This window comes from Cydia fagiglandana, chromosome 26, assembly GCF_963556715.1.
Source record: "Cydia fagiglandana chromosome 26, ilCydFagi1.1, whole genome shotgun sequence".
In the NCBI taxonomy this organism is placed as follows: domain Eukaryota; kingdom Metazoa; phylum Arthropoda; class Insecta; order Lepidoptera; family Tortricidae; genus Cydia; species Cydia fagiglandana.
This window is the reverse complement of record NC_085957.1, coordinates 8,037,812-8,062,548: the sequence shown is the minus strand read 5'-3', so window position 1 is coordinate 8,062,548 and position 24,737 is coordinate 8,037,812. Positions and strand designations below refer to the sequence as shown.

The window sequence follows — 24,737 nt, the reverse complement described above, 5'->3', positions numbered from 1 at the left end:
GAAAAAAATGGACAAAAGAATTACAGAGCAGCGAAAGCAATCGAAAAAAAGAAGCGTCAAACTGTACTACATTTTACATTAAGATAAATTTCGTAGCATTTTAATGGACAACGGAAAATGCGTAAAATGTTGCTGTAGTACGTTACCAATGGCCCTGATGCTACCATGCCGTTGTAGAAGATCATATATTCGACGAGGAGAGTAACATGAAAATTGACCAATTCATGAAGAAAGTCCTTGTCTGGCAGGCAATTGGTTCCTGTGGCCTTAAAAAGTTTGTTCTATTTTGCGACATGAACTTTGGTTGCGACATTTACAGAAAATAATGCATCTAATAACGAGTACTTTCCGTCTATCAGACGCATAATGTCACCTCTTCATTTCGGCCTGATTTGGCAAGTGCCCACTATGCTGGTCAGAAAGTGAAGCTACTGAATTTGAAAAACATTGATTTCGTTCAAAAACAAGTCAACTCATCTAATTGCCCGGAGCTCCACTCCATCGAGTGGCACTAGACCAATGTGAAGATGCGCTTAAAAAAGGGTAGATGAGAAGCTAAAACATTGAAAGAATTCAAACGAATGTTGTTTACAACTTGTCAAAAAGTGTCAAAAATTGATGTGCAGGCACTTGAACGACGCAACCGTGTAAAAAGTACGAAAATCTTACCGATGTTATTATATTATACTATATTTATATTAAAATGTTTTGCGTTGGTTTCCGTTTTTATTATATTTATCTAAATAAAGCGATTCCAGAATTAGAAAAATGTAATTTATACTTTTTTGTGTGTCCGCTTAATAAAATGAACAGTCCTTAGGATCAAAGTCTCTCGTTGCGGTTTACACGCACACAGTATAGCGTTTTACACGGCGCCCGCCGCACACAATGATAAAAAACCTCGTCGTCGCCGTTGAAAATGTGCGGAGCCGACCGACACACGTCCTGCCTGTACAAGCTCTGCCGCGGCACTGAGCTGGCGAGCGCGCGTCATCGGTAATTTAGAGTAGTTTTCAAAAAATTGCCAAAAAATTATAGTAGAATTTCATAAACACTAATGTATACCAACAGTATAAGCAAACGTTGCAGATTGCTTGAGTAAGAAAATGACTTCGATATTAAGTAGATTTTCGTAGGAATTGACACTTGTTTCGGAGCGAAAATTGAGTTCGTTTTACTTTGATTTTCTCTTTCTCAAAGGTATGTAGGAAAATTATCGTTTGATATGCCTAAAGTACAGGGTATTAGTAATACAAAATAGCCAGGTTTAGCAGAGTAAACTTCTCAACATTTCCAAATAAGAGCTTCCCATTCAGTGCTTCACGGGGTTTTTCGGAAACGACCATCAGAAAAAAAATCATTACTCATTTAATAAGTGTTTTTTCTAATATTTACAACGATATTTAAAAAGATAAGAAGACGCTTTTACTGGAACAAGTACTCATTGCTTCTAATAATGAGCACAAAGTCCTGAATTTCGTCGACTACTTAGTATCATCAATTTTGCATTATTTCGACTTTTCTTGTAAGAGCGCTCTTAAATACATAGAAAACAACCATGGTTCAGGAACAAATATCCGTATCATCACACAAATAAATGCCCTTACTGGGATTCGAACCCAGGACCATCGGCTTCGCAGGCAGGGTCACTACCCACTAGGCTAGACCGGTCGTCAATAATACAAGAAAAGAAGTGTAATCAAAATTTCATACAAATTTTTGTTGTCCGTTTTGTTACGGTCAGAGAAGGTCGTATTGAAAACCGTTACCAAACGGACTAAAAATTTTGGGCACACGTTTTTTTTCAGTAAAAATGGTAAAAGCTCACGATTCTTAGTAGAAATAGTATAGAAATTCCCAATTCTAACAAAAAAAAATTTGGTACAACTTTAAATAGAATTGCCCTGATAATTTCACATCATCATCATCATTTCAGCCTTTTGCCGGTCACTTATGCATAGGCCTCTCTTCGCCATTCATCCCGTCCCTGAGCGATCTTTCGAACGTCGTCCACTCAACGAACGTCAGTTGCTTAAGGGGCCCACTGATTAACAGTCCGCCGGACGGTATCGGCCTGTCAGTTGTTCTTAACTGTCAAAATTTAGTTCTAACTGACAGGCCGATACCGTCCGGTGGACTGTTAATCAGTGGGCCCCTTTAGTCTTTTATCCGAAAGCGGCCACTAAATATTTTGGTCAGTCTGCGTGGTAACACTGGTAACATGTCTCGCTGGATTCCATTTAAGTTTGCTAATGATCGCACGCCTCGCACTTTGGTTGTGGCGTCATTCCTTATTCGGTCTTGAAATTTAATGACACTCGAGTTACCACAAAACAGCGCCGAATGGCACGAATCTAAGGTGAATGATTTTGCAACCAGTAATTATTTGATCCTATAAAGATACATACATATTATCATGCCGCGATCAGAAAGGGATTAGAAATGACAGATTTCCATACACTTACGTCTAAATCAATATGGATTGACAGCTATCTCAATCCCTTTTTAATTGCGATTCAGTAATACTAGTGGCGGCGCGTCCATAAAAGCCGATTCCCACCGGCTTGCCTGTTTTTGGACGTTTGAGCAGAGTTGTAAAGGAAATATGACTTGCTTATGGATAAGTTTGACGCGCCGCCACTGATACATACATATAATCACGCCTATTTCCCGGAGGGGTAGGCAGAGACCATAAAATTCCTCATACACGCTCGCCGGTTTAGGGTGCTCTTGACCTAGTCTTCAGAATTTCCTTGATCTGATCAGAGAAAGGCCGCCGAGGTCTACCCCTTCCAACTCCAACTTCCACTTTTCCCTTATACACTGTCTTTGTTAGCTTTCTTTCACTCATTCATTCCTATAAATTTTCGTTTATTTTCTGTGCTCACGTTATAAAATGATATTGTCAGGTGGAGCAACAAGAGCAAGGCAGCAAAGCGAAGAGGCCGCGCCGCACGGCCCGGTTCTACGCCGCCAACAAGGACCCACACGCCACCGATGTTATGTACGTATTGACTGTATTGTCGCACATACTTATAGTTCGTTTTTTTAGCATTAGAAATAAGGTAAACAATCTTGATGTGTCTTTTAATTGAAAACCACATTTTAAAAATAAGTTAAGGCAAATATGTAACAATTATGAATCTAATACGATCATTTATATTCTTCTGCTTTCAAAAGTAAAAGTTACTGATTTAAAAAAAAACGTTTATCAATTAAAATACGTGTCAAGATCGCTTACCTTCTCGCAAGTTCTATCTAATGCTAAAAAAAACGAACTATAACAGGGCATTTAACTGTATTTATAATAAATTATTTTACACAATGCAAGAAATAAAGCACAAGATTAATGGAGAAACATAGACAGCAGTTATTTTTAAATACAATTTCTATTTTTAAACCCGTATAAAAATATATTGAGAAGGTAATTTGAATGTGACGTCACATGCTAGTGTTTCATATAACTTCCATAGTAGCAAAATCGTTTTGTCAGTTCGAAAAAAGAAACTGATTTGTCTAGTATACTTCGTTTTTTTTAGCATTAGAAATTAGGTAAACAATCTTGATGTGTCTTTTAATTGACGAACACATTTTAAAAATAAGTTACGGCAAATATGTAACAATTATGAATCTAATACGATCATTTATATTCTTCGGCTTTCATAAGTAATCGTTTTTGATTTTTAAAAAGCGTTTTTCAATTAAAAGACATGTCAAAATCGCTTACCTTCTGGCAAGTTCTTTCTAATGCTAAAAAAAACGAACTTTAGTCAAATACCCTATTGACCATTTCTAAAACTCTGTAGATAAGAAACAACTTGAGAAACATGGATACATTATAGTATTGCGAGAGAACCCTTTTTAATACTTGTATCAGATAATTGAAATTAAAACTTAGGTACGTAGTATCTTATCTTATTGTTTTCGGGGGCCCTTGCGGATCCACTTCGACCCATAGGGATCTTTTGTGAAATTACCCCCTAGAGAAGATCCGTTAACTACTCAAGAGCTTCCCCACCATATCCATGTGTCGAATGATGGAGCTTATAGGTACCTAGCGTTTTAAAGTCCTTTGGTTCCAGATATCCTGCTCCAAAGTCCTTCATTCTTTATCTGGCGAGGGCGTGACATTCACACATTAGGTGTTTTACTGTCTCTTCCTCTTCGCCACACATACGACAATCGGTATTCTCAGAGTGTCCCATCTTGGCCACAATTCCTTTGACCCCGTAATGGCCAGTAAACACCCCCGTTATGATTTGGAGTTGTCTTTTGCTAAGTTTCCAAAGCTTTTTGCTCTAGCCGGAGTCTAGGTACAGTCGCCATCAGATATATCGGAGGGGCCAAGGTGTTCACAATATCTGAACACGCACTCTAACGCCCTGACAATAGAGGCGTGTTCAGATGATTGTGAGCACCTTGGCCGCTCCGATATATCTGATGGCGACTGTACGTAATACATAGATATATTATCGTATATTTATGCTATGTATTGTATATTTCAGCACTAGCCGCAAGCACAAGACCCGGCACAGCCTGAACCCGCCCGTGGAGCACCACGTCGGCTGGATCATGGACATCCGCGAGCACCGCGCCCGGACACACAGCACCGGGTATGTATCATCATCAGTCTGTGTCAGTCCACTGCTGGACATAGGCCTGAAGTATTTGTCTTACTCGTCGACATTGTCGACTCGTCGACAGAGCGGACCATTGCAAGAGCGAAGGACATACTTCGCTCTTGCAATGGTCCGCTCTGTTCCTGATGTGACCGAGCTCCTTACAGGCCATACAGTTTAGTTCATTTTTTTTAGCATTAGAGATAAGGTAAACAATCTTGATGTGTCTTTTAATTGAAAACACATTTTAAAAATAAGTCACGGCAAATATGTAACAATTATGAATCTAACACGATCATTTATGTTCTTATACTTTCATAAGTAATCGTTTTTGATTTTTTTAAAGCGTTTTTCAATTAAAAGACATGTCAAGATCGCTTACCTTCTTGCAAGTTCTTTCTAATGCTAAAAAACCGTACTATAGAAGCGGTAGGGTATTGGAAATATGTGTTCTGTCCTCTTCCTAACTATAATCAAGCTTATTGCAGTAAGTCAACTTACCTGTCTTACAAAGTACCTCTTCTCTTCTCTAATAATATGTTGTAAACGTTTCAGATCGTCATTGGGCACGTCACCGACGCTGGGGTCCTCCTGCGGGTCCGTGCCGCAGTCGCTGCCGACCTTCCACCACCCGAGCCACGGCCTGCTCCGCGAGAACCACTTCACCCAGCAGGCCTACCACAAGTACCACTCGCGCTGTCTCAAAGGTGAACTTCCATCATTCTTGCCCAAGCTATAGGTATCAGCAACAGAGTTGAGGCCAAGCACACAATATGTAACATAATTACAGGGCTTGGGCACTTTTTCTTATAGCTAGTTTTTTTAGCATTAGAAAAAAGGTAAAAATTTCGATGTGTCTTTTAATTGAAAAACACGTTTTAAAAATAAGTCACGGCAAATATGCAACAATTATGGATGTAATACGATCATTTATATTCTTCTGCTTTCATCAGTAATAGTTACTGATTTAAAAAAAGCGTTTTTTAATTAAAAGACATGTCAAGATCGCTTACCTTCTTTCTAATGCTAAAAAAAACGAACTATAAGTATATGACCCATGAGTAATGAGTCATGAGGGAACGACGAAGAAGAAGAAGATGACATTCATTTCAGTTTATAATCACAGCGAGATTTTGAAATTAAATGTTACCATACCATAGATTCGTTTTATGATTTATGAATAAGGGGGTTAGTGTCCAGATGCTAATACAAAGTGTTGTTTGGACAGAGCGCAAGAAGCTTGGCATCGGGCAGTCGCAGGAGATGAACACGCTGTTCAGATTCTGGTCGTTCTTCCTCAGGGACCACTTCAACAGGACCATGTATAACGAATTCAGGTCAGTTCTACCTATAACTAAAGATCGGTTGTCCTAGGATAGCGGTGCCGTCATATAGCGGCCGTCTCCACACCACAGAATAAATAATAGTACTAGGTACAGAAGACTCACTCTGTAACAGAACGCGTCTGTTACGATCAGGACAGTTATGACCTGGCGACAGCGCCACGCGCAGATTATGGCTAGCCACCAAAATTGGTGTGGAACAGATGTAGTTTTAGCTACCTGCTGCAAAGCGACGAAATCGCGATATGAGCCACGCATGTCCATACTAAATAATACGGCTAAATATGGATGTTGCAGTATTTGTATAGAGACGGCCGCTATATGACGGCACCGCTATCCTAGGAAACCAGTGCATAACTAACTATGTTGTGGTGTATGTGTTTGTATGTCGATCTATGAACTCAAAACAAAAACGGCCGTTTTAACTTTGGACGCATAGATTGACATACAGCATAAAAACTAGTTTGATGTATTCAAAAGGTACTTAAATACAAAATATCCTTTTTTAAATATCTGTCGTTAAATTTAAATAATCACGATTATTTAGCAGTGGCGCTAGTGTGCACGTTGATGGGCTGAAAAAGTGACAAGTATTATTGAACATTCCAGGACGCTAGCGAACGAGGACGCCGCTGCCGGCTTCCGGTACGGTCTGGAGTGCCTCTTCCGGTTCTACTCGTACGGGCTGGAGCGCAAGTTCCGCCCCGAGCTGTACCAGCACTTCCAGCAGGAGACCGCCACCGACTACGAGCGAGGTTAGACCTGGTTATCTCAGGGTGTTCCAGCTGCAGGTTCTACTGGTACGGACTGGAGCGCAAGTTCCGCCCCGAGCTGTACCAGCACTTCCAGCAGGAGACCGCCACCGACTACGAGCGAGGTTAGACCTGGTTATCTCAGGGTGTTCCAGCTGCAGGTTCTACTGGTACGGGCTGGAGCGCAAGTTCCGCCCCGAGCTGTACCAGCACTTCCAGCAGGAGACCGCCACCGACTACGAGCGAGGTTAGACCTGGGCTGTCTTAAACTATGCTGGGGCCCTTGGGCACATAGTAATTAGGGACCTGGTTATTTCAAAAGTCCAATCTAGATTCTGAAAAGTCCTTTTCTTCCGAAAGCCATAAGTACAGATATAGTGCTTAATTATTTTCCATCGTATTTTCACGGAAACGTTCGTTATTTCAGTCAGTCTCGGTACAAAAAGTACTGAGGTTGACTCAAGCAGCATGACCAATACGAACGTCTCGGAGAAAATACGATGGAAATAATTACGCACTACGTCTGTACTTATGGCTTTCGGAATGAGAGCATGAACATGAAACCTAAAGTCAGTTGGGCTATATTAAGTTTCTGATTTAGGTCACACACTGGCTCATTTGACAAAAGTGCTTATCCACAAGTGTTTTTTTTTAAGTGAAAACTTCTTCAGCGGTCCTTTGCACTTTTTGTGACGGGGAAAAAATGGTAAACTCGCGACAGGTCACGTGACCGTAAGACGGACACGTGACCTTATCGAAAAACTGTTACAATGTCATTGAGTTTTCACCCGTTTTTAACTGACAATTTGTTTTAATTTTAATGTGTTGTGCAGGTCAACTGTACGGCCTGGAGAAGTTCTGGGCGTTCCTGAAGTACTACAAGCACGCCGGAGCCCTACAGGTGGAGCCCAAGCTGCAGGGCTACCTCGCCAAGTTCAAGAGCATCGAGGACTTCCGCGTGCTGGAGGTAGGTTTATTGTATTTTTAAGTAGATGGGTATTAATAAAACGATTGCATTTAATACGATGCGGTTGTACGGGGTGGCATATCGACAATCAAGGTGTTCCCATAATAGGGACTGTGCGCGTTGGAGGGCCTGCCATCTTGTGGCCTGAATCGGAAACATATGTGCACACGTACATTGCCAAAACAAGTGCTGCCATCTACCGTTCTCGTCGGTACGTGTCCTTGTGCATAGGTTCTGCCATCTTGTGGGCTACATCGGAAGCATAAACGTCACATTTACGCCTCGCGCCAAAAATCTGACTGCTCCTATGCTGCCCCCTATAGTCATGCACGGGGCCTATATTATTAGGGCTGATTTAGACGGCGCGCGAACTCGCATGCGATTTTAGTTATATTGCGGGCTGTTAGTTACGTCCAATTGAACCGACCGATCAAAAACCGCAATGTAATGAAACTCGCATACGAGTTATGGCATCGTCTAAATGAGCCCTTAATGAAGTAGGTATGTGAAGGAAGTTGTGAATTAGAGTATAATTGTTGTGTTGGGTGTGCAGCCGCAGCTGAACGAGCTGCTGGCGGCGCAGGGCCCGCTGGCGCCGGGCCGCGGGCCGCACGCGCGCCCCTACGACCGCCACCGCTCCGTGTCCGAGAGCGAGCGCAACCACGCCGCCCGCCCCTTCAGGTTACTATTACTATTACCTTTATCTTCCTATTTCTAGTCAGCCCTTTACCCATTTCCTACCCGATAGGCTCTTTAGGCCCACTTGCACCATCCCACTAACCCGGGGTTAGGCGGTTAAACCGTCAACTAAGTGTCGAATTGTACTGGTAACCCCATGGAATTACCATTAACTCCAGATTTAACCGGTTGACCCCGGGTTAGTGGAATGGTGCATGTGGGCCTTAGAATTGTTGTTAATATTATACTTTTTTATATTGTATAATTATAGCTATATTATCAATTATATTAAATGAATCAACTTAAGGTTTTAGGGCACTATCCTTCAAGGGCCCATTAATTTTTTCCACACTGTATACTGTCGACGTCAAAGATATGTTTACACTTTCTGCCTTATTACAAAGTAGTAAGGTGCAAATGTGTAAACATATCTTTGACATCGGCTGTACACTGAAACACATTATTTGTCTCCAGCCGACCAGCGCCGGCCAACAATAGCAACAACAACCGCGGCCGCGCCGGCTCGTGCGGCTCGCAGAGCGTCGTCGCCAACGCGCGCCCCAGACGTGAGTAACACACACACACGCACGCACGCACGCACGCACGCACGCACGCACACGCACACACACACACACACACACACACACACACACACACACACACAGAGACATACACACACACACACACACACACACACAATCGATCCGATATCGGATGTCGGAAGGAAGTAAAATGTAAGAAATATGTGTTTCTCTGTATTTAAATACACATTTAATAAATCATTATTATTAAAATACGATAGACAACACAAAAAGGCTTAATGCCAATGGCACTCTCCAACAGCTGTTCTTGTCATAGGCGCCATCCGATATCCGCTGGATAGCCATGCTGATCTGTTGGGCAAAATATTGGCCAGCCCTCTGGTCTGGCGCTTTGACAGCTACCACCAAGCGTGACATATTTGCGGCGTTTCAGGCTTTGTAACTTATATATTTAACATATTAAATTGTTTCCACAGCGCCGCCAAAAAGCAAACCCGACTCCGTGCCTCCCCCCGCCGCCCCGGCCGCCCCGCAGTGATGGCGCCGCGCACATGTACACACGAGTGCGCACACGACCCAATGCATTTGTTACTGACTATATAGTGCACAGACACACAGTCGATTTAGTGTTATTGATAAGAGAAGAGTGTAGTGTTGCCGGGTTATTGTGGCGAGGGCCGGTCTCTGGGTTGCAGGCGAAATGGTGTATAGAGCCTAGGTGAGTTATATTCTTCTATTCGTTCACTTTAATGCTTGAATTTAAACTGAACCAATCTGTAACTGCATACTTTCCCCATGCGGTCCCGACTCCATTATAATGACTTCATTATAAAACAGTTTAGGGGACTATAATGAATTTGACCAATAACGTTCCGCCGCGGACCACACGATAAAACATCAAGCTTTCAGTTTTTTTCTTTTTTCTACTGGGAATCATGAAAATTATTGATATATCAATATATAAAAAAAGGAATAAATTACAATTTTATGAATGCAAACTCAAATCCAAAATTAGAAAGAAAAATTAAGGACACTTTTTTCTTAGTTTTAATCAATTTTATTTTTTTATTTTTATTTTATTTTATTGGTGTTCAACTCTTGCGGGCTTACAGGTGGCCCCAAAACGCTCACAAGATAGTACAACATAAAATTACCATATAAACAATGTCAAGTTACCTAATAAATAAATTGAATAACACAATTATATAAAATTAAATTATACCAAATTACAATTGAATAAATGTGAAATTACAATTGAATTAAATTATGTCAAATAACAGAAGAACAAATAATGAATTACGTCAAAATAAACTGAATTATACAATTAAATTAAAATAAATGTCAATATAACAACGCAAGAACATAACTATCGGACTAAAAGGTTTGCAAAATGAACTATTTTTGTTCTTAAAAGTGCCATGTTATCGGCAAATACATCAGCGTCCTGGATCTGTGCAAGAAACTCGTTCAGCAGTGCAATAGCTCTGGCAGTAGGAGCGTTGAAGGCTTGACGAGTTCGAGTTTTACCGGCTGCAATGGCAAAAAGATTTCGCGCGCGTCTCCCTTTGCGGCCTACCGCGTTCGTGAAGTTATCCGGCACAAATAAACTTAGCCTACTCAGAACAAGCGGATTGTTCACCCTATGGCGCAAGAGTGAGCAGTAATGCGACAATATCGCAACTTTCCGGCGTAGCTCGAGGGTATCTAAACCGACCATACCATTCACGAACAGCGATGGAAATAGAGTTGGGTAGTACCCGTAGTACCGCTTGTAAAGGAACCGTGTGAATTTGCGTTGCACCCTTTCTATCATCAACACGTACTTCTTTTCGCACGGATCCCACACGATTGCATTATACTCCAGTTTGCTTCTGACGTATGCATTATACAATAGTAGGGCAATTTTGACGTCGCTAAATTGTGCGGCTGTTCAAATAGTTTTATTGTAAAATAAAAAAAATAAGATCTTAGTTTTATTGTAAAATCCTACTTGATTCAACGAGATTCTATTCTAGTCCTCGCGATTCTGAATAATCCAAGAGTTATTCATTTTTCAAAAAAAAGTAAAAGGTAACCTTTTGGTAAAATTCGCCATAAATATTATAATAATATGTGCGTCATTCTTGTTGCAGCTTGTACGCATCGACAATAAACAACGCTACGCGACAAACGCGCGACAGACGCGCGACAACCGCGCGACAAACGCGCGTCACGGCTTATAGTGTAAGCTACATATTAACAAACATATATTATATTTTTGACATTGTAACATATTCGAGCCGAACTTCAAATTGCAGTCATCTTAGTTATATTAATTTTCCTAGTATATAATTAATAATATATATAAAACAATAGTTAAGTTTTTTTGTTCGCTTGTGTAGTTAAGGATTTTTTTGTCATGGCAACACTGTGTCGGTTTTGATTCTGACACTACCGGCCGGATTCGAACTTTAAGATACGTCAATTAATTGATTTAGGAACGATATGGACGATATGGATATGGATATGGATGGTATGGAAGTGACGGTTTTGGTTGAAGTAACGTCACATTTGACACTGACATATCTAATCCATATCATTTCTGGATCTATTAATTGACGTATCTTAAAGTTCGAATTGGGCATTTTATTTGTAGGTTCTCTTAGGCAATGTAAAATGTACAGTTGTTGATATTTCGCCGATAGTCTAATCAAAACTAGATAAAAAATGTAGTCTTTTTTTTTGAGAAACGAAATTGTAAATTATCTCAAGACTGGCCTTGCTCGTGTGAAGCGTTGCAGGCTTTTATGTAAGCTCTGGTTTTGAATAGTGTGATTTTTCTGATGTATATTTGACTATGAGTTTTGCGGGTCCCGAATGAACATATTGATTTGCAAACATTTCTTAACTGTTACAGACTAGAGTCGGTCCAAGCTAACTGTTCACCGAATTTGATGTGAAATAGTATAAAAGCCGTTATAAACGACATATTTTCATTTTGACGTTTGTGGTGATAACGCTTGCATGCTTTTTCACGTTAAAGTTGGTGCAGAATTAGCTTAGACAGACTAACGAGAAATTGTATGATTTAAATGTCAAAAGTATTTTTTTATTTGGGAAATTTTATGCTATTTCCACATAGAATCACGAGCTCTTTCGATCCTAGTAAGAAAAAAAAAGTGTCTTTAGATTTTCATTCCGTTCCGACGGTAACGGAATGGAAAATTTTGGGATATTTTTTTTTCCAATTAGGATCGAGCTCATGATTCTGAGTGGGAATAACATAAAAAAATATAGTGTACTTACTGTCTAGGAATTTTGATTTCAGTACCATTCCGTACCTTGTCACAGTGCAAATAGTATGAGGTCCTTTGCGACTTTCATATTAATTGTCACTGTGACAAGATATGAGAATTACATTGTTTGACTTATAAAATGACCTCAAAATAGGTCTGTTTTGTCATAGAGAAATATAGTAAGAATAGAGTGCTTCTAGTATCGAGTAGTAGAACTGATAATTCTGCTATTCGATGCTAGATGACGGAAGATAATCGTCGTTTTGGTACCAAAACTGATGGGATGAGTAAGCACTCTATGTATTTTTTTCTCTATGGTTTTGTATTTGACACGAAGAATACTAAACTCAGATTATAAGGTGTGTTTTGTATTTGACACAAATAATACTAAACTCAGATTTTGAATACCAGCAGCACAGTTCAGAAATGTCTGTATGTCTGTCAGTGCGTTCCGGGTCTGTCGTATACTGCCACGTATCATTTATGACACAACACAGCACACATTAATCTAAACTCCGCATATAATATGAGATAGCATTGAGATGAAATGCGTATGTATATAATAATAAAAAAAAACTGTTAAATATTGTAATCGTGCTATTTTATATTATATTATATATAAATGCCAATTGAACGTTCAAACGAAGCATTTTATGAAATATATTTTGTTTAATTGGTGTTTTTACTAGCATTTGATTTAAACTGCTGACAAGCAATCATAAAATACTACAGCATACTAAGATAAACATACTTTTATCCTAGTCTTTTTTTAATGCAAATAAGACGGACAGAGTCAAAACCGTGTGTTATCTTTTCATATAGATTAACACTTTCGCAACCGGGCAAAAAACGGCGCACTACCCCAGAAACCGGTCGTCTATATCTGCGTACAAAACAACCCGCTGGGCGGGTTGTCCGGCATCTGAGCAAACATTACGAGTGCCTACCAGACGAGTTCTCGGTAGTCAGTGTTAAAAAATGACTCTCTAGAACGGCCCGGGCCCGGGCCGAGACGTACGACACTTCTTTTTCTATGACGGGTGATCACGTGATGCCTTCAATAGAAAACGGAGTGTCGGGCGACTCGGCCCGGACGCGGATTGTGCTAGCGCGAATAATTTTTTAATCTATAGAAAATGTAATAGGTTTTGACTCTGTCTGCCTTATTTGAATGAAATAGGACTTGGATAAAAGTATGTTTCTGTAGTGATGCTAGAATGTGACGTTCACAAGAAAAAGGTAACACATTGTCGCTTACCATAAGGATGAAATTTGCTCGCATCTTAATACGAATGACCGACCTGTCAGTGTACATAGGAAAAGCGTGAAAGCACCTTTTGCTTGTGAACTTCACAAATAATAATTTCTAGTTATCGGCCTTGACATGTGTGCATTTTTATGCTTGTCAGTAAAAAGTTTTCGTATGCTAGTAATTTTCGATTTTTTTTTGTATCGTAATAATTAACTTGCTCAATAAACTTGAACGACGAAAAATGACGTGACGGTGCGAGTGCGTCATCCGACATGAATGACGTACGTCATGACTTGTTTTTGAAAAGTTGACATACTTGTTATACAGAGTGTTTCTCCAACACTTAGGGCCACTTGCAATAGCCCGCTAACCCAGGGTTAACCGCTTAAACCGTTAACCAAGTATCATATTGTACTGGTAACTATGGTAACTCTAGATTTAACCGGTTAAACCCGGGTTAGTGGGATGGTGCAAGTGGCACTTAGTCATATTTTGCGGGATGAGTTTAAATGTCATACTGAGCTATTTTTACTGTGGCACAAACACCGAAATGGCGAAAGAAAACGTCGACATCTGATTCGCCAAAATGTATGAAAGACATACATTTTGGCTCATCAGATGTCGACGTTTTCTATGAGAGAGATATCATTTTATTTGATTTCGGCGTATGTCTCGTAGTAAAAGTTTATCATTGTGACCTCTTTTATGCACCTTGTAAAATTTCGCTAAAGTTTGAAAAAACATCCTGTATAATAAATGCAATACAAGTCAATAGTTTCGATTGGTGCCTTTAAAAATAATCTTAATATAATTTCTAGCTTTGAAATAGTCATAGGACTTGCATGCAAGGCACTTGGAATTGATATAATTCCACATTTAGTTGATAAATATTTTTATAATAATGTCAGCGTATGTTAGATTCATTGGCTGTTATCACTAATAGACTAATTTTGGGGTTGATAACAAGGTTAACATTATTCTAGATAAATTTAGTATAGGCCAAAACAACATACAGATGTAGTGCATAATTGTTTTCCATCGTATTTTCTCGGAAACGTTCGTATTTGTCATGCTACTTCAGTCAACCACAGTACTTTTTGTATGTATCGAGACTGACTGAAATAGCAAGACACGTTCGTACGTCCTGAAAATACAATGGAAAATAATTGTGCACTACATATGTACGTGTTTGTAGTAAATTTTTCAATAAAATTATGGATGTTGTTAGCACATAAATTCAAATAAATAGGTTTTTAAATTATTCATCTTGGATAATGCACTCGAAATCCCGGATACTTAAAAAAAAAAACTGTAGAGAGCACTAAAATCCAGTGTGCGTTTTTTCTTAGTTAATAAGTGTGCTTTTTAAACATAGTTTTTATTTTTCCATTGCCGCAAACTTGATGGTTACAATTTTCTAAAAAGGCAGTCACTACTAAATTGTTTGTCATTTTAGAATAGCCGTCGTCTATACACAGTGAAAACGATGTTTACTTTGATATCCTGGTCATGGCACCAATTGTAAAAGTTTGCGGCATCAGGTGCGTTTAGTTTTCGACTATAATAGGACCCGTCAAACGGGTGCATGTTTCAGTTTCGACTCACAACTAGCGCACCATACTCCGGTGTTGTTTTTAGAAAATACTTCAACACGTGTTTTTTTATATTAACGATTGTTCCCCGCGAAATCATATTTTAATTACCAATTAGTTATGATTTTAACTTAGAGTATGATTTGATTACTACATGCGTATCATTTACATTAAGAGCCACGCTAGCGTCTCTTGAGCGTTGGCGTCTAGTCAACTCTACGCAACGACACCATTTTCCATAGCGCTGACTAGACGCCGACGCTTAAAAGACGCTAGTTTGAGACCTTAAGAAGCTACTGGCACATATATGCAATTAAAAAATGCCCTTATTGACATAAAATAGTAATTACAACCTTAACCTGTTGAGTTTACGGTCGAAATTCGTACAAAGACTTGTCATCGGGCATTCGTAAATTTATATTAATGTGCCTTTAATTATTTTTCTAAAAACAACACAGGAGAATAATAATTATTCGTATATAGTTGTATGTCGTAAAGACAGCTTCGATCGCTTCTACATTTACTTATATAATAGTTCCTATATCGTAGTAAAGTGACACAGGAATCGTTTATGCAATTTTCGTAAAGTTTGTTCCAAATTACCGCGTATTTTTAGCAATAATAATGTTAGCTGTATGCACTGTTAGTTTATTTTGTCGATTTCTGTGTCTAAAATGACTGTCGGCATGATTCTTGAGCGATACTGTCGTATATATACGACAGCATATACTCAGATTGACGTCTATACACGACAGCGTATATTATGCTAACTTAGACATAGATTTGCGTGGTGTAATATTGAAAATTATTCTTACACTGAATGAGATGAGTCTATTTGAATTTATATCTAGTTTTAGACTATACGTTGATTGATATTGATTGGATTTCGTGTTATTCGGCGTAAGTTGTATGAATAAAAACGAAAGGCACATAAGGTGCACCCGGGAATCAATGCCAAATTTAAGTTTGAAAGACGAAAGTTCAAGACTCCTGCCGGCAGCATTTCTTTGATTTGCCGTCCCCAGATGGTGTTTTAGCTTAGTTTTGACCAAGTAAAGTATGACTAAAACTTAGTTTGAAGCGGTCCAGCGTAAGACCTAGACTTTTTGGACGAGTTCTCTAAACACAGCTAGACTATTTAGTAAAAGATTTTTTGACAGAACACGAATAAAAATGGTGTTTTTTGATTTATATGCATGCATGAGTTTTAAATAGAGACTCGTCCGAAATCAAAGTCTACACTTAAGTCTTATGACATTATTGTTAAGTTGTTTTTAATTGTTGCTATTTTCTTTCGTAAGTACGCCAAAGGAGACGACGTTAAATGCTGATGTTAAATCATAGGATTATTGTATAAATGGAAAATATACAAAAAAAAAATATCTTGCTGTAACTTTAAGTGATATTGTACATTAAGGTCGGAGCCGGTTGTTGTTTTTTCATTTCAAATTCAGTTTGGTTGTAATATAGAGTAGTCGCTGAGGTGCGGATAGTATTCTGTGCAAACTAGTTTTCTCAGTGGTCGATTCTATTTAGATTTTGAATCAAAAGCCGTTGTAAAAAAAGTTGTAATACGTTACAGTCAGCTGCAGAATTAGCTAAGCGGATCTGGTCTATGAAATATTTGTACTTGTGTTCAGATCATTTTGTAGACTCACTTAGTTTATGCTGGTGATCTTACGTCGCGTCAGAGCCATCTAGCGAAACTGCATATACAATTATACATTTACCTAAACCTTTGTACTTGCGTAGTCATCAAGACAGTCTGAAAGCCTTATATCACTCGAGTAACACGGGTAGTCGTATATAGTGAAGATTAACAACTCTTCAAACCGTGTTGAGTTTCGCTTGGCTTGGCAACCAAAAATACTGTCGTGACAGATTTAGTTTGCTTGTAAATTCGCCATCAGATGGGAGCGGCCAAGGTATTCACAAGTATCTGAAAACGCCTCTATTGTCAACGCGTGTTCAGATATTATTAGCACCCCTGCCGCTCCGATATATCCGATGACCACTAATAATTTTGCACGTTTTATACCACTGAATAAACTGGTTCGTTGTATGAATACTTTCTGTTCGAAAATACCTGACAATTATTGGTAACTGAGTCGGTTTTGAACTCTGCGGTAGTCCTGTAGTCAGTATAGTAATTAAATTTAGATTTCGACGCTTGCTTCGGCGGGCTACGAATGATGGTGTAAGTTTTTTATTGGAATTTTCGCAAAGATTTTTCGGTATCTTGTTTGATTTTGTTTCGTATCGCCGTCGCCGACGCTCCATATGGCTGTAAGTTATACATTATATACATATTATTATTATATTGATAAAATAAATTAATAATAAAAGCATTGCGTCGTTTTATTTCGTTACCTAAACGTAAAACTATATTATACGTGGGCCATACTTTTCTGAAAGTTTCTGACGACTTATTTTTTCTAAGTGGCCAGTTCCAGGAATTTTGAGTATGCCCTAAGTATCTACCTTGTGGCAGTGGGGAGACACTCCTGACTTCGGTCGAACTCGGCTCCGTTCGGTTCAGCATTGCTCCGAGCAATTATTAGGGTTGGCACCACTTGACTTCCTTTTGCGTGCACGGCCACAGACCATCAGTTTTAACTGTTCAGTCAAACTGTTCAGTTAAAACTTTATCTAATGAAATTTCGATTAGATCGTCAGTTCAACTGCACAGTTCAAGATTTGCCTACACACGTACGTTTTAACTGAACAGTTTGACTGAACAGTTAAAACTGTGCAGTTAAAACTGATGGTCTGTGGCCCGCTTAAGATAATCACTTGAATTTTGACAACCCTAAATAGTTGAAAGGGATAGTGCCATATATTAGAAAAGGATAGCATGATTCGACCCTGAACCGCTGTCAAACTTCGGGTTTGTAGGAAGTGTCCTTTCTGTACGGTAGTATGTACTATTATGTCTTCTGGGTTGTGCGAATGGCCTTTATGTTGTATCTTAACATAAATATAATATTATAACGACACCCGTAACATAAAGGTCCGCCCAGACGGGATGATCAAATGGGGTTGGCAACTGTCAAAGGTTTGCATAGATGGCGCCATCATAGCTTGCCCCTTTTTCTGTGATCCAGTGCATAAAAATTCCTTAAAAAACAAAAAAAAAACAATTTTAGGGATTGGCAGGGCGAGCTCTGTTGGCGCCATCTGTTAAAAAAACACAATTTAAGAAAAGTATACATTTATTGACCTTCATAATATAACAGATCGTACATAATTTTATGTAACAACTCTCATGTCCATGTAAAAATCATTGAATACCATCCTTAGGTCAAGTAGTACATAACAGAATATACAGGAATCATTCAAAATAAGCCACTCATACGAAAAAGATACAACAACAATTTTCAAAACCCTATACGAGCTTAAAACCAAAAGATTCATCCACTTCAAATGTCACAACATTCAAAAACCGTATAAGTTCAAAGTATATCTGGGCACATAGGGTAAATCGTCAATAACTGGCCACCTTATACTAAAAATTAATATATTCACCCATAAACAGAATTTATTTTTGTATAAGGTTTCATTAACTAGCCACCTTATACTAAAACAAATTCTGTTTATAGCTGAATAGAATTAATTTTTAGTATATTTGGTGCCAGTTATTAAACAGTGTCCAGTAATTGTCAATTTACCCTATGAAAGTATTAACTGTATTACAGCGGATTACATAAAAAAAGCATGCAAATTAAAATAAAAGGGGCACCTTTTTTGAAACGACTACAATAAATAATATACGATAATTATACGGTACAGTCGCCATCAGATATATCGGAGCGGTCAAGGTGATCACAAATATCTGAACACGCCTCTATTGTCATGGCGTTAGAGTGCGTGTTCAGATTTTGTGAACACCTTGGCCGCTCCGATATATCTGATGGCGACTGTACGGACCTGTAAAAAAGGAGGTTCTGTAAAAAACATCTTAGTCTGGTTAGTTTATCAAAAAACACATAATTTAAAGTAAAAACTATTTTACACACATTATTCCATAACCTGACAAACGATTTTTGACAAAAAAAATCCATATATTGGCGTCTAGCATTTCAAATAAAAATAAAAACCGGGCAAGTGCGAGTCGGACTCGCGCACGAAGGGTTCCGTACCATAATGCAAAAAAAAAACAAAAAAAAAGCAAATAAAAAACGGTCACCCATCCAAGTACTGACCACTCCCGACGTTGCTTAACTTTGGTCAAAAATCACGTTTGTTGTATGGGAGCCCCATTTAAATCTTTATTTTATTCTGTTTTTAGTATTTGTTGTTATAGCGGCAACAGAAAATACATCATCTGTGAGAATTTCAACTGTCTAGCTATCACGGTTCGTGAGATACAGCTTGGTGACAGACGGACGGACGGACGGACAGACGGACGGACGGACGGACAGTGAAGTCTTAGTAATAGGGTCCTGTTTTACCCTTTGGGTACGGAACCCTAAAAAAGATAGAATTTTTAGTATGTTTCAAATATTCTTGATCATTAGATAATTAAGATCATACAATACACCTTCTAGGCGGAAAATATCGTCATATTAATAACAAGTAGGTATTTACCTACATTTAATTTCCAAATTACCGGTACTAAAATACTTAACTACCATAAAGTTAGTTTTAACAATAAAAAAACACTTTACAAAAACATTCGTTCATCAATTCATGTCAACATAATACTAAACTGATTTCGATGCCATTTTTCAAACAGTCACAAAATAAGACAACTAATTTCCATACTTTTCTATAGGGGGCAGCACAGGAGCAGTCAGATTATTGGCGCGAGGCGTAAATGTGAAGTTCATGCTTCCAATGTAGCCCACGAGATGGCAGAACCTACTATGCACAAGAAACTACCGAGACCGATAGAGCACTTGCTTTGGCAATGTACAAGTGCACATATATTTCCGATTCCGGCCACAAGATGGCAGAGTCCGACGCGCACGATCCCTATATCGCGCTGGTCCATTATTACATGGTTATATGTTACATTTTCAAGATAGTCGAAATTCGACTTAATGCCACTGTGACAATGTTCAAATTTCAGTTCGATAAAAGTGAAACATAGAACCCTGTAATATTGGGCTAGCGACCTACACAAGTCATACCGGGTGTGGCCTGTAACACGAGCAAATAATTAAAACATAGATGATTGTACTCTTTCAACGATGTCACTTTTGTTCAACAACTTTTAAAAATTATGAAGTACAAGGTGTCCAGAAAGGGTATCGGGTATTTGTTTTAGCGCCATATTCGAAACGGGGCCACGAAAGGGAGCGGGGAGGGGTTCGTGGCGTGCGCCATTTAGTGGAGTTTTAGCCACGATGGAACAGTACTCGGGACTCATCGCGCATTTTGCGTACGAGCGTATTATCGCAATGGTGATTCAATAGTGACTGCTCAACGTCTGTATCGTGCGGAATATCATACACGCCACGCACCAAGTGACGATAGCATTAGGAAACGGATCAGGATGTTCGAGAATACAGGTGCGACGATTAAAATTCAAAACTGTATTCTCGAACATCCTGATCCATTACGTCACTTGGCGCGTGGCGTGTACGATATTCCGCACGATAGAGACGTTGAGCAGTCACTATTGAATCACCGTTACGATAATACGCTCGTACGCAAAATGCGCGATGCATCCCCGAGTACTGTTCCATCGTGGCTAAAACTCCACTAAATGGCGCACGCCACGAACCCCTCCCCGCTCCCTTTCGTGGCCCCGTTTCGAATATGGCGCTAAAACAAATACCCGATACCCTTTCTGGACACCTTGTATTTAGACTCCCTATTTTTCATACAAAATAAATATTATCTTCAATGGACGCCATCGCCACGCCATATCATTGTGATTGACGTTGCTTGTCACGCCTTAAACATAACAAAATTCGCAATACATTGCGTCTTAGATTAAACTTTAAAGTGTATTAAAAATCAAACTACAAGTTATTATTAAAAGTTGCTGAACAAATGTTGGTCAGTATTAGGCTTTACCTACAGTTGAATTTTTTGCTCATATTACAGGCCACACCCGGTATATCATCATCATCATCATCATCATATATACAAGTCATATAAAATCAGTCATAAACAACTAGAGTTTCATGCTCCTCCTCTATCAACAGACAGTCATCATCACTACTCGCTTCCTCTTTGACCTGACCCTTGCTCCCCTCCCCTTTCCCCTCCAACAACCCCAAGCCCTCTGAACCCCTAATCTTACTGAGCAAACTCCACAGACTGGAGAGAGTGATGGACTTGCCATGTACCTGAAAGTAAATTGTAGTGATTAATAATATTATATCGTCGGGTGGCAAGCAAAAGTCACTAACACCATTGAAATCATTGGACAATAAACCGTGTTACAAGTGTAAAAACCGGGCAAGTGCGAGTCGGACTCGCGCACGATGGGTTCCGTACCATAATGCAAAAAAATGCAAAAAAAAAAACGGTCACCCATCCAAGTACTGACCCCGCCCGACGTTGTTGTATGGGAGCCCCACTTAAATCTTTATTTTATTCTGTTTTTACCCGACTACGGCAACGCAAAAGGAGGGTTATGATTTTGACCGGTATGTATGTGGGTATGTATGTATGTATGTATGTATGTATGTATGTATGTATGTATGTTCATCTGTTCCCTCATAACTTCTAAAGTACTTATTATAATTTAACAAACGATGTGTCATTCGAATCGTCTTAATCGTCCGCTGGTTATAGGCTATATGGCATCACAAAAAAATGAACATTGCGCCCTCTAGAGGTCATAAAGTCACGAACCAAAAAACTAAAATTAAGTAGTAGTAGTAGTAGTAAACTCTTTATTGTACAAAAAGACATATTAAAAATAACATACAATTAGCAAGAAGTACAAAGGCGAACTAAGTAATGATGATGTGTTATACATCATTGGAAAGAGCTCAATTAGCACATTTCAAATATATAAATATTGTTAGCTTTTGCACCCGGCTTTGCTTGCATGCGCCAGATAAAACATTAATTTATCGGTTAGGTGATTCGAACTATGAATCTACAAGCGCTCTGGATTCTATCCGCGTGTTACTCGACTACGGCGATACAAGAAGGTTTTTGCAAAAGAAATTTGTTTGGCCGCTATACATGGTGTTTTTTTAATGTCCTGCAACATTTTATAACGTGAACAGGTATAGAAGTCCTGATCAGCCAAAATGTATGAAACAGTCAATTTTTTTACACGATACAAGGTACGTGTTCCGAAGCCAAAATTGTCGGGCGTAGCCCGACGTACGCGTTCCAGAGCCGGGCGCCTTCGGCGTCCTCATACTAAAAGAGTCGGGCGGAGCCCGACGTACACGTTCCAAAGCCGGGCGCCTTCGGCGCCCTCATACTAAAAGAGTCGGGCGGAGCCCGACGTACGCGTTCCAAAGCCGGGCGCCGTCGGCGCCCTCATACTAAAAGTGTCGGGCGTAGCCCGACGTACGCGTTCCAAAGCCGGGCGCCTTCGGCGCCCTCATACTAAAAGAGTCGGGCGGAGCCCGACGTATGCGTTCCGAAGCCGGGCGCCGTCGGCGCCCTCATACTAAAAGTGTCGGGCGTAGCCCGACGTACGCATTCCAAAGCCGGGCGCCCTCATACTAAAAGAGTCGGGCGGAGCCCGACGTACGCGTTGCAAAGCCGGGCGCCTTCGGCGCCCTCATACTAAAAGAGTCGGGCGGAGCCCGACGTACGCGTTGCAAAGCCGGGCGCCGAATACTAAAAGAGTCGGGCGGAGCCCGACGTATGCGTACCAAAGCCGGGCGCCGTCGGCGCCCTCATACTAAAAGAATCGGGCGTAGCCCGACGTACGCATTCCAGAGCCGGGCGCCATCGGCGCCCTCATACTAAAAGAGTCGGGCGTAGCCCGACATAAGCGTTCCAAAGCCGGGCGCCGAAGGCGCCCTCATACTAAAAGACTCGGGCGGAGCCCGACGTACGCGTTCGAAATCCGGGCGCCGAAGGCGCCCTCATACTAAAAGAGTCGGGCGTAGCCCGACATACGCGTTCCAAAGCCGGGCGCCGAAGGCGCCCTCATACTAAAAGACTCGGGCGGAGCCCGACGTACGCGTTCGAAATCCGGGCGCCTTCGGCGCCCTCATACTAAAAGAGTCGGGCGTAGCCCGACATACGCGTTCCAAAGCCGGGCGCCTTCGGCGTCCTCATACTAAAAGAGTCGGGCGTAGCCCGACGTACGCGTTCCAAATCCTCCTCATACTAAAAGAGTTGAGCGTAACTCGACGTACGCGTTCCAAAGCCGGGCGCCTTCGGCGCCCTCATACTAAAAGAGTCGAGCGTAACCCGACGCACGCGTTCCAAATCCGGGCGCCCTCGGCGCCTTCATACTAAAAGAGTCGGGCGTAGCCCGACGTACGCATTCCAAAGCCGGGCGCCTTCGGCGCCCTCATACTAAAAGAGTCGGGCGGAGCCCGACGTACGCGTTGCAAAGCCGGGCGCCTTCGGCGCCCTCATACTAAAAGAGTCGGGCGGAGCCCGACGTACGCGTTGCAAAGCCGGGCGCCTTCGGCGCCCTCATACTAAAAGAGTCGGGCGGAGCCCGACGTATGCGTTCGAAAGCCGGGCGCCTTCGGCGCCCTCATACCAAAAGAGTCGGGCGTAGCCCGACATAAGCGTTCCAAAGCCGGGCGCCGAAGGCGCCCTCATACTAAAAGACTCGGGCGGAGCCCGACGTACGCGTTCGAAAGCCGGGCGCCTTCGGCGCCCTCATACTAAAAGAGTCGGGCGTAGCCCGACATACGCGTTCCAAAGCCGGGCGCCTTCGGCGTCCTCATACTAAAAGAGTCGGGCGTAGCCCGACGTACGCGTTCCAAAGCCGGGCGCCTTCGGCGCCCTCATACTAAAAGAGTTGAGCGTAACTCGACGTACGCGTTCCAAAGCCGGGCGCCTTCGGCGCCCTCATACTAAAAGAGTCGAGCGTAACCCGACGCACGCGTTCCAAATCCGGGCGCCCTCGGCGCCTTCATACTAAAAGAGTCGGGCGTAGCCCGACGTACGCGTTCCAAAACCGGGCGCCTGCGGCGCCCTCATACTAAAGTGTCGAGCGTAACCCGACGTACGCGTTCCAAAGACGGCCGCCATCGGCGCCCTCATAGGCACTAAAGGAGTCGGGCGTAGCCCGATATAGGCGGCGCTCTGCGTACATTTCTGTACTGAGGACGCCCGCGCAAAAGTAATATAAAGTGACTTCAAAAAGTTAGTAACGAAATCATGACCCCAAAATTAACTAAATAAAAAATAAGTTCAAAAACTAAAACCCGACTACTGCAAATCGCGCTCTAAAAAGTATGAAACAAGATAGAATTCTTATCTACAATTATCAAGCAGGAAATATTATAAATGTTACCATTTTTTTATATAAAAATACAACGTTATATAATTTACTGATTTTTTTTATATATTTACAGAGATTCAGAGGATAGCCGTGGTCGTATGCCACATTACTTTTAAGTTTATAAACGTGGCATACGACCACGGCGATCCTCTGAATCTCTGTAAATATATAAAAAAAATCAGTAAATTATATAACGTTGTATTTTTATATAAAAAAATGGTAACATTTATAATATTTCCTGCTTGATAATTGTAGATAAGAATTCTATCTTGTTTCATACTTTTTAGAGCGCGATTTGCAGTAGTCGGGTTTTAGTTTTTGAA

At 40.7% G+C, this 24,737-nt stretch overlaps 2 protein-coding genes across 3 annotated transcripts in view; one reads left to right on the top strand and one right to left on the bottom strand.

Moving 5' to 3' along the window:
- Positions 1-17,368, top strand: part of LOC134677469 (la-related protein 1) — a 175,157-nt gene extending 157,789 nt beyond the window's left edge. Inside the window, exons 19-28 of the mRNA XM_063535951.1 lie at positions 2,910-3,004; positions 4,506-4,613; positions 5,175-5,326; positions 5,848-5,956; positions 6,572-6,717; positions 7,548-7,681; positions 8,235-8,362; positions 8,834-8,925; positions 9,378-9,619; positions 11,034-17,368. Coding sequence (XP_063392021.1) covers positions 2,910-3,004; positions 4,506-4,613; positions 5,175-5,326; positions 5,848-5,956; positions 6,572-6,717; positions 7,548-7,681; positions 8,235-8,362; positions 8,834-8,925; positions 9,378-9,439 — 1,026 coding nt within the window. The 3' untranslated portion in view covers positions 9,440-9,619; positions 11,034-17,368. The remainder of the gene's footprint in view (positions 1-2,909; positions 3,005-4,505; positions 4,614-5,174; positions 5,327-5,847; positions 5,957-6,571; positions 6,718-7,547; positions 7,682-8,234; positions 8,363-8,833; positions 8,926-9,377; positions 9,620-11,033) is intronic.
- Positions 17,369-20,853: 3,485 nt separating this feature from the next.
- LOC134677383 (uncharacterized) overlaps positions 20,854-24,737 on the bottom strand; it is an 82,078-nt gene continuing 78,194 nt past the window's right edge. The window contains exon 10 of one of the 2 annotated variants that reach the window (XM_063535825.1): positions 20,854-21,319. In XM_063535825.1, the coding sequence (XP_063391895.1) occupies positions 21,131-21,319 (189 nt within the window). In that variant the 3' untranslated portion in view covers positions 20,854-21,130. The remainder of the gene's footprint in view (positions 21,320-24,737) is intronic. The other variant, XM_063535824.1, reaches the window with a different exon arrangement.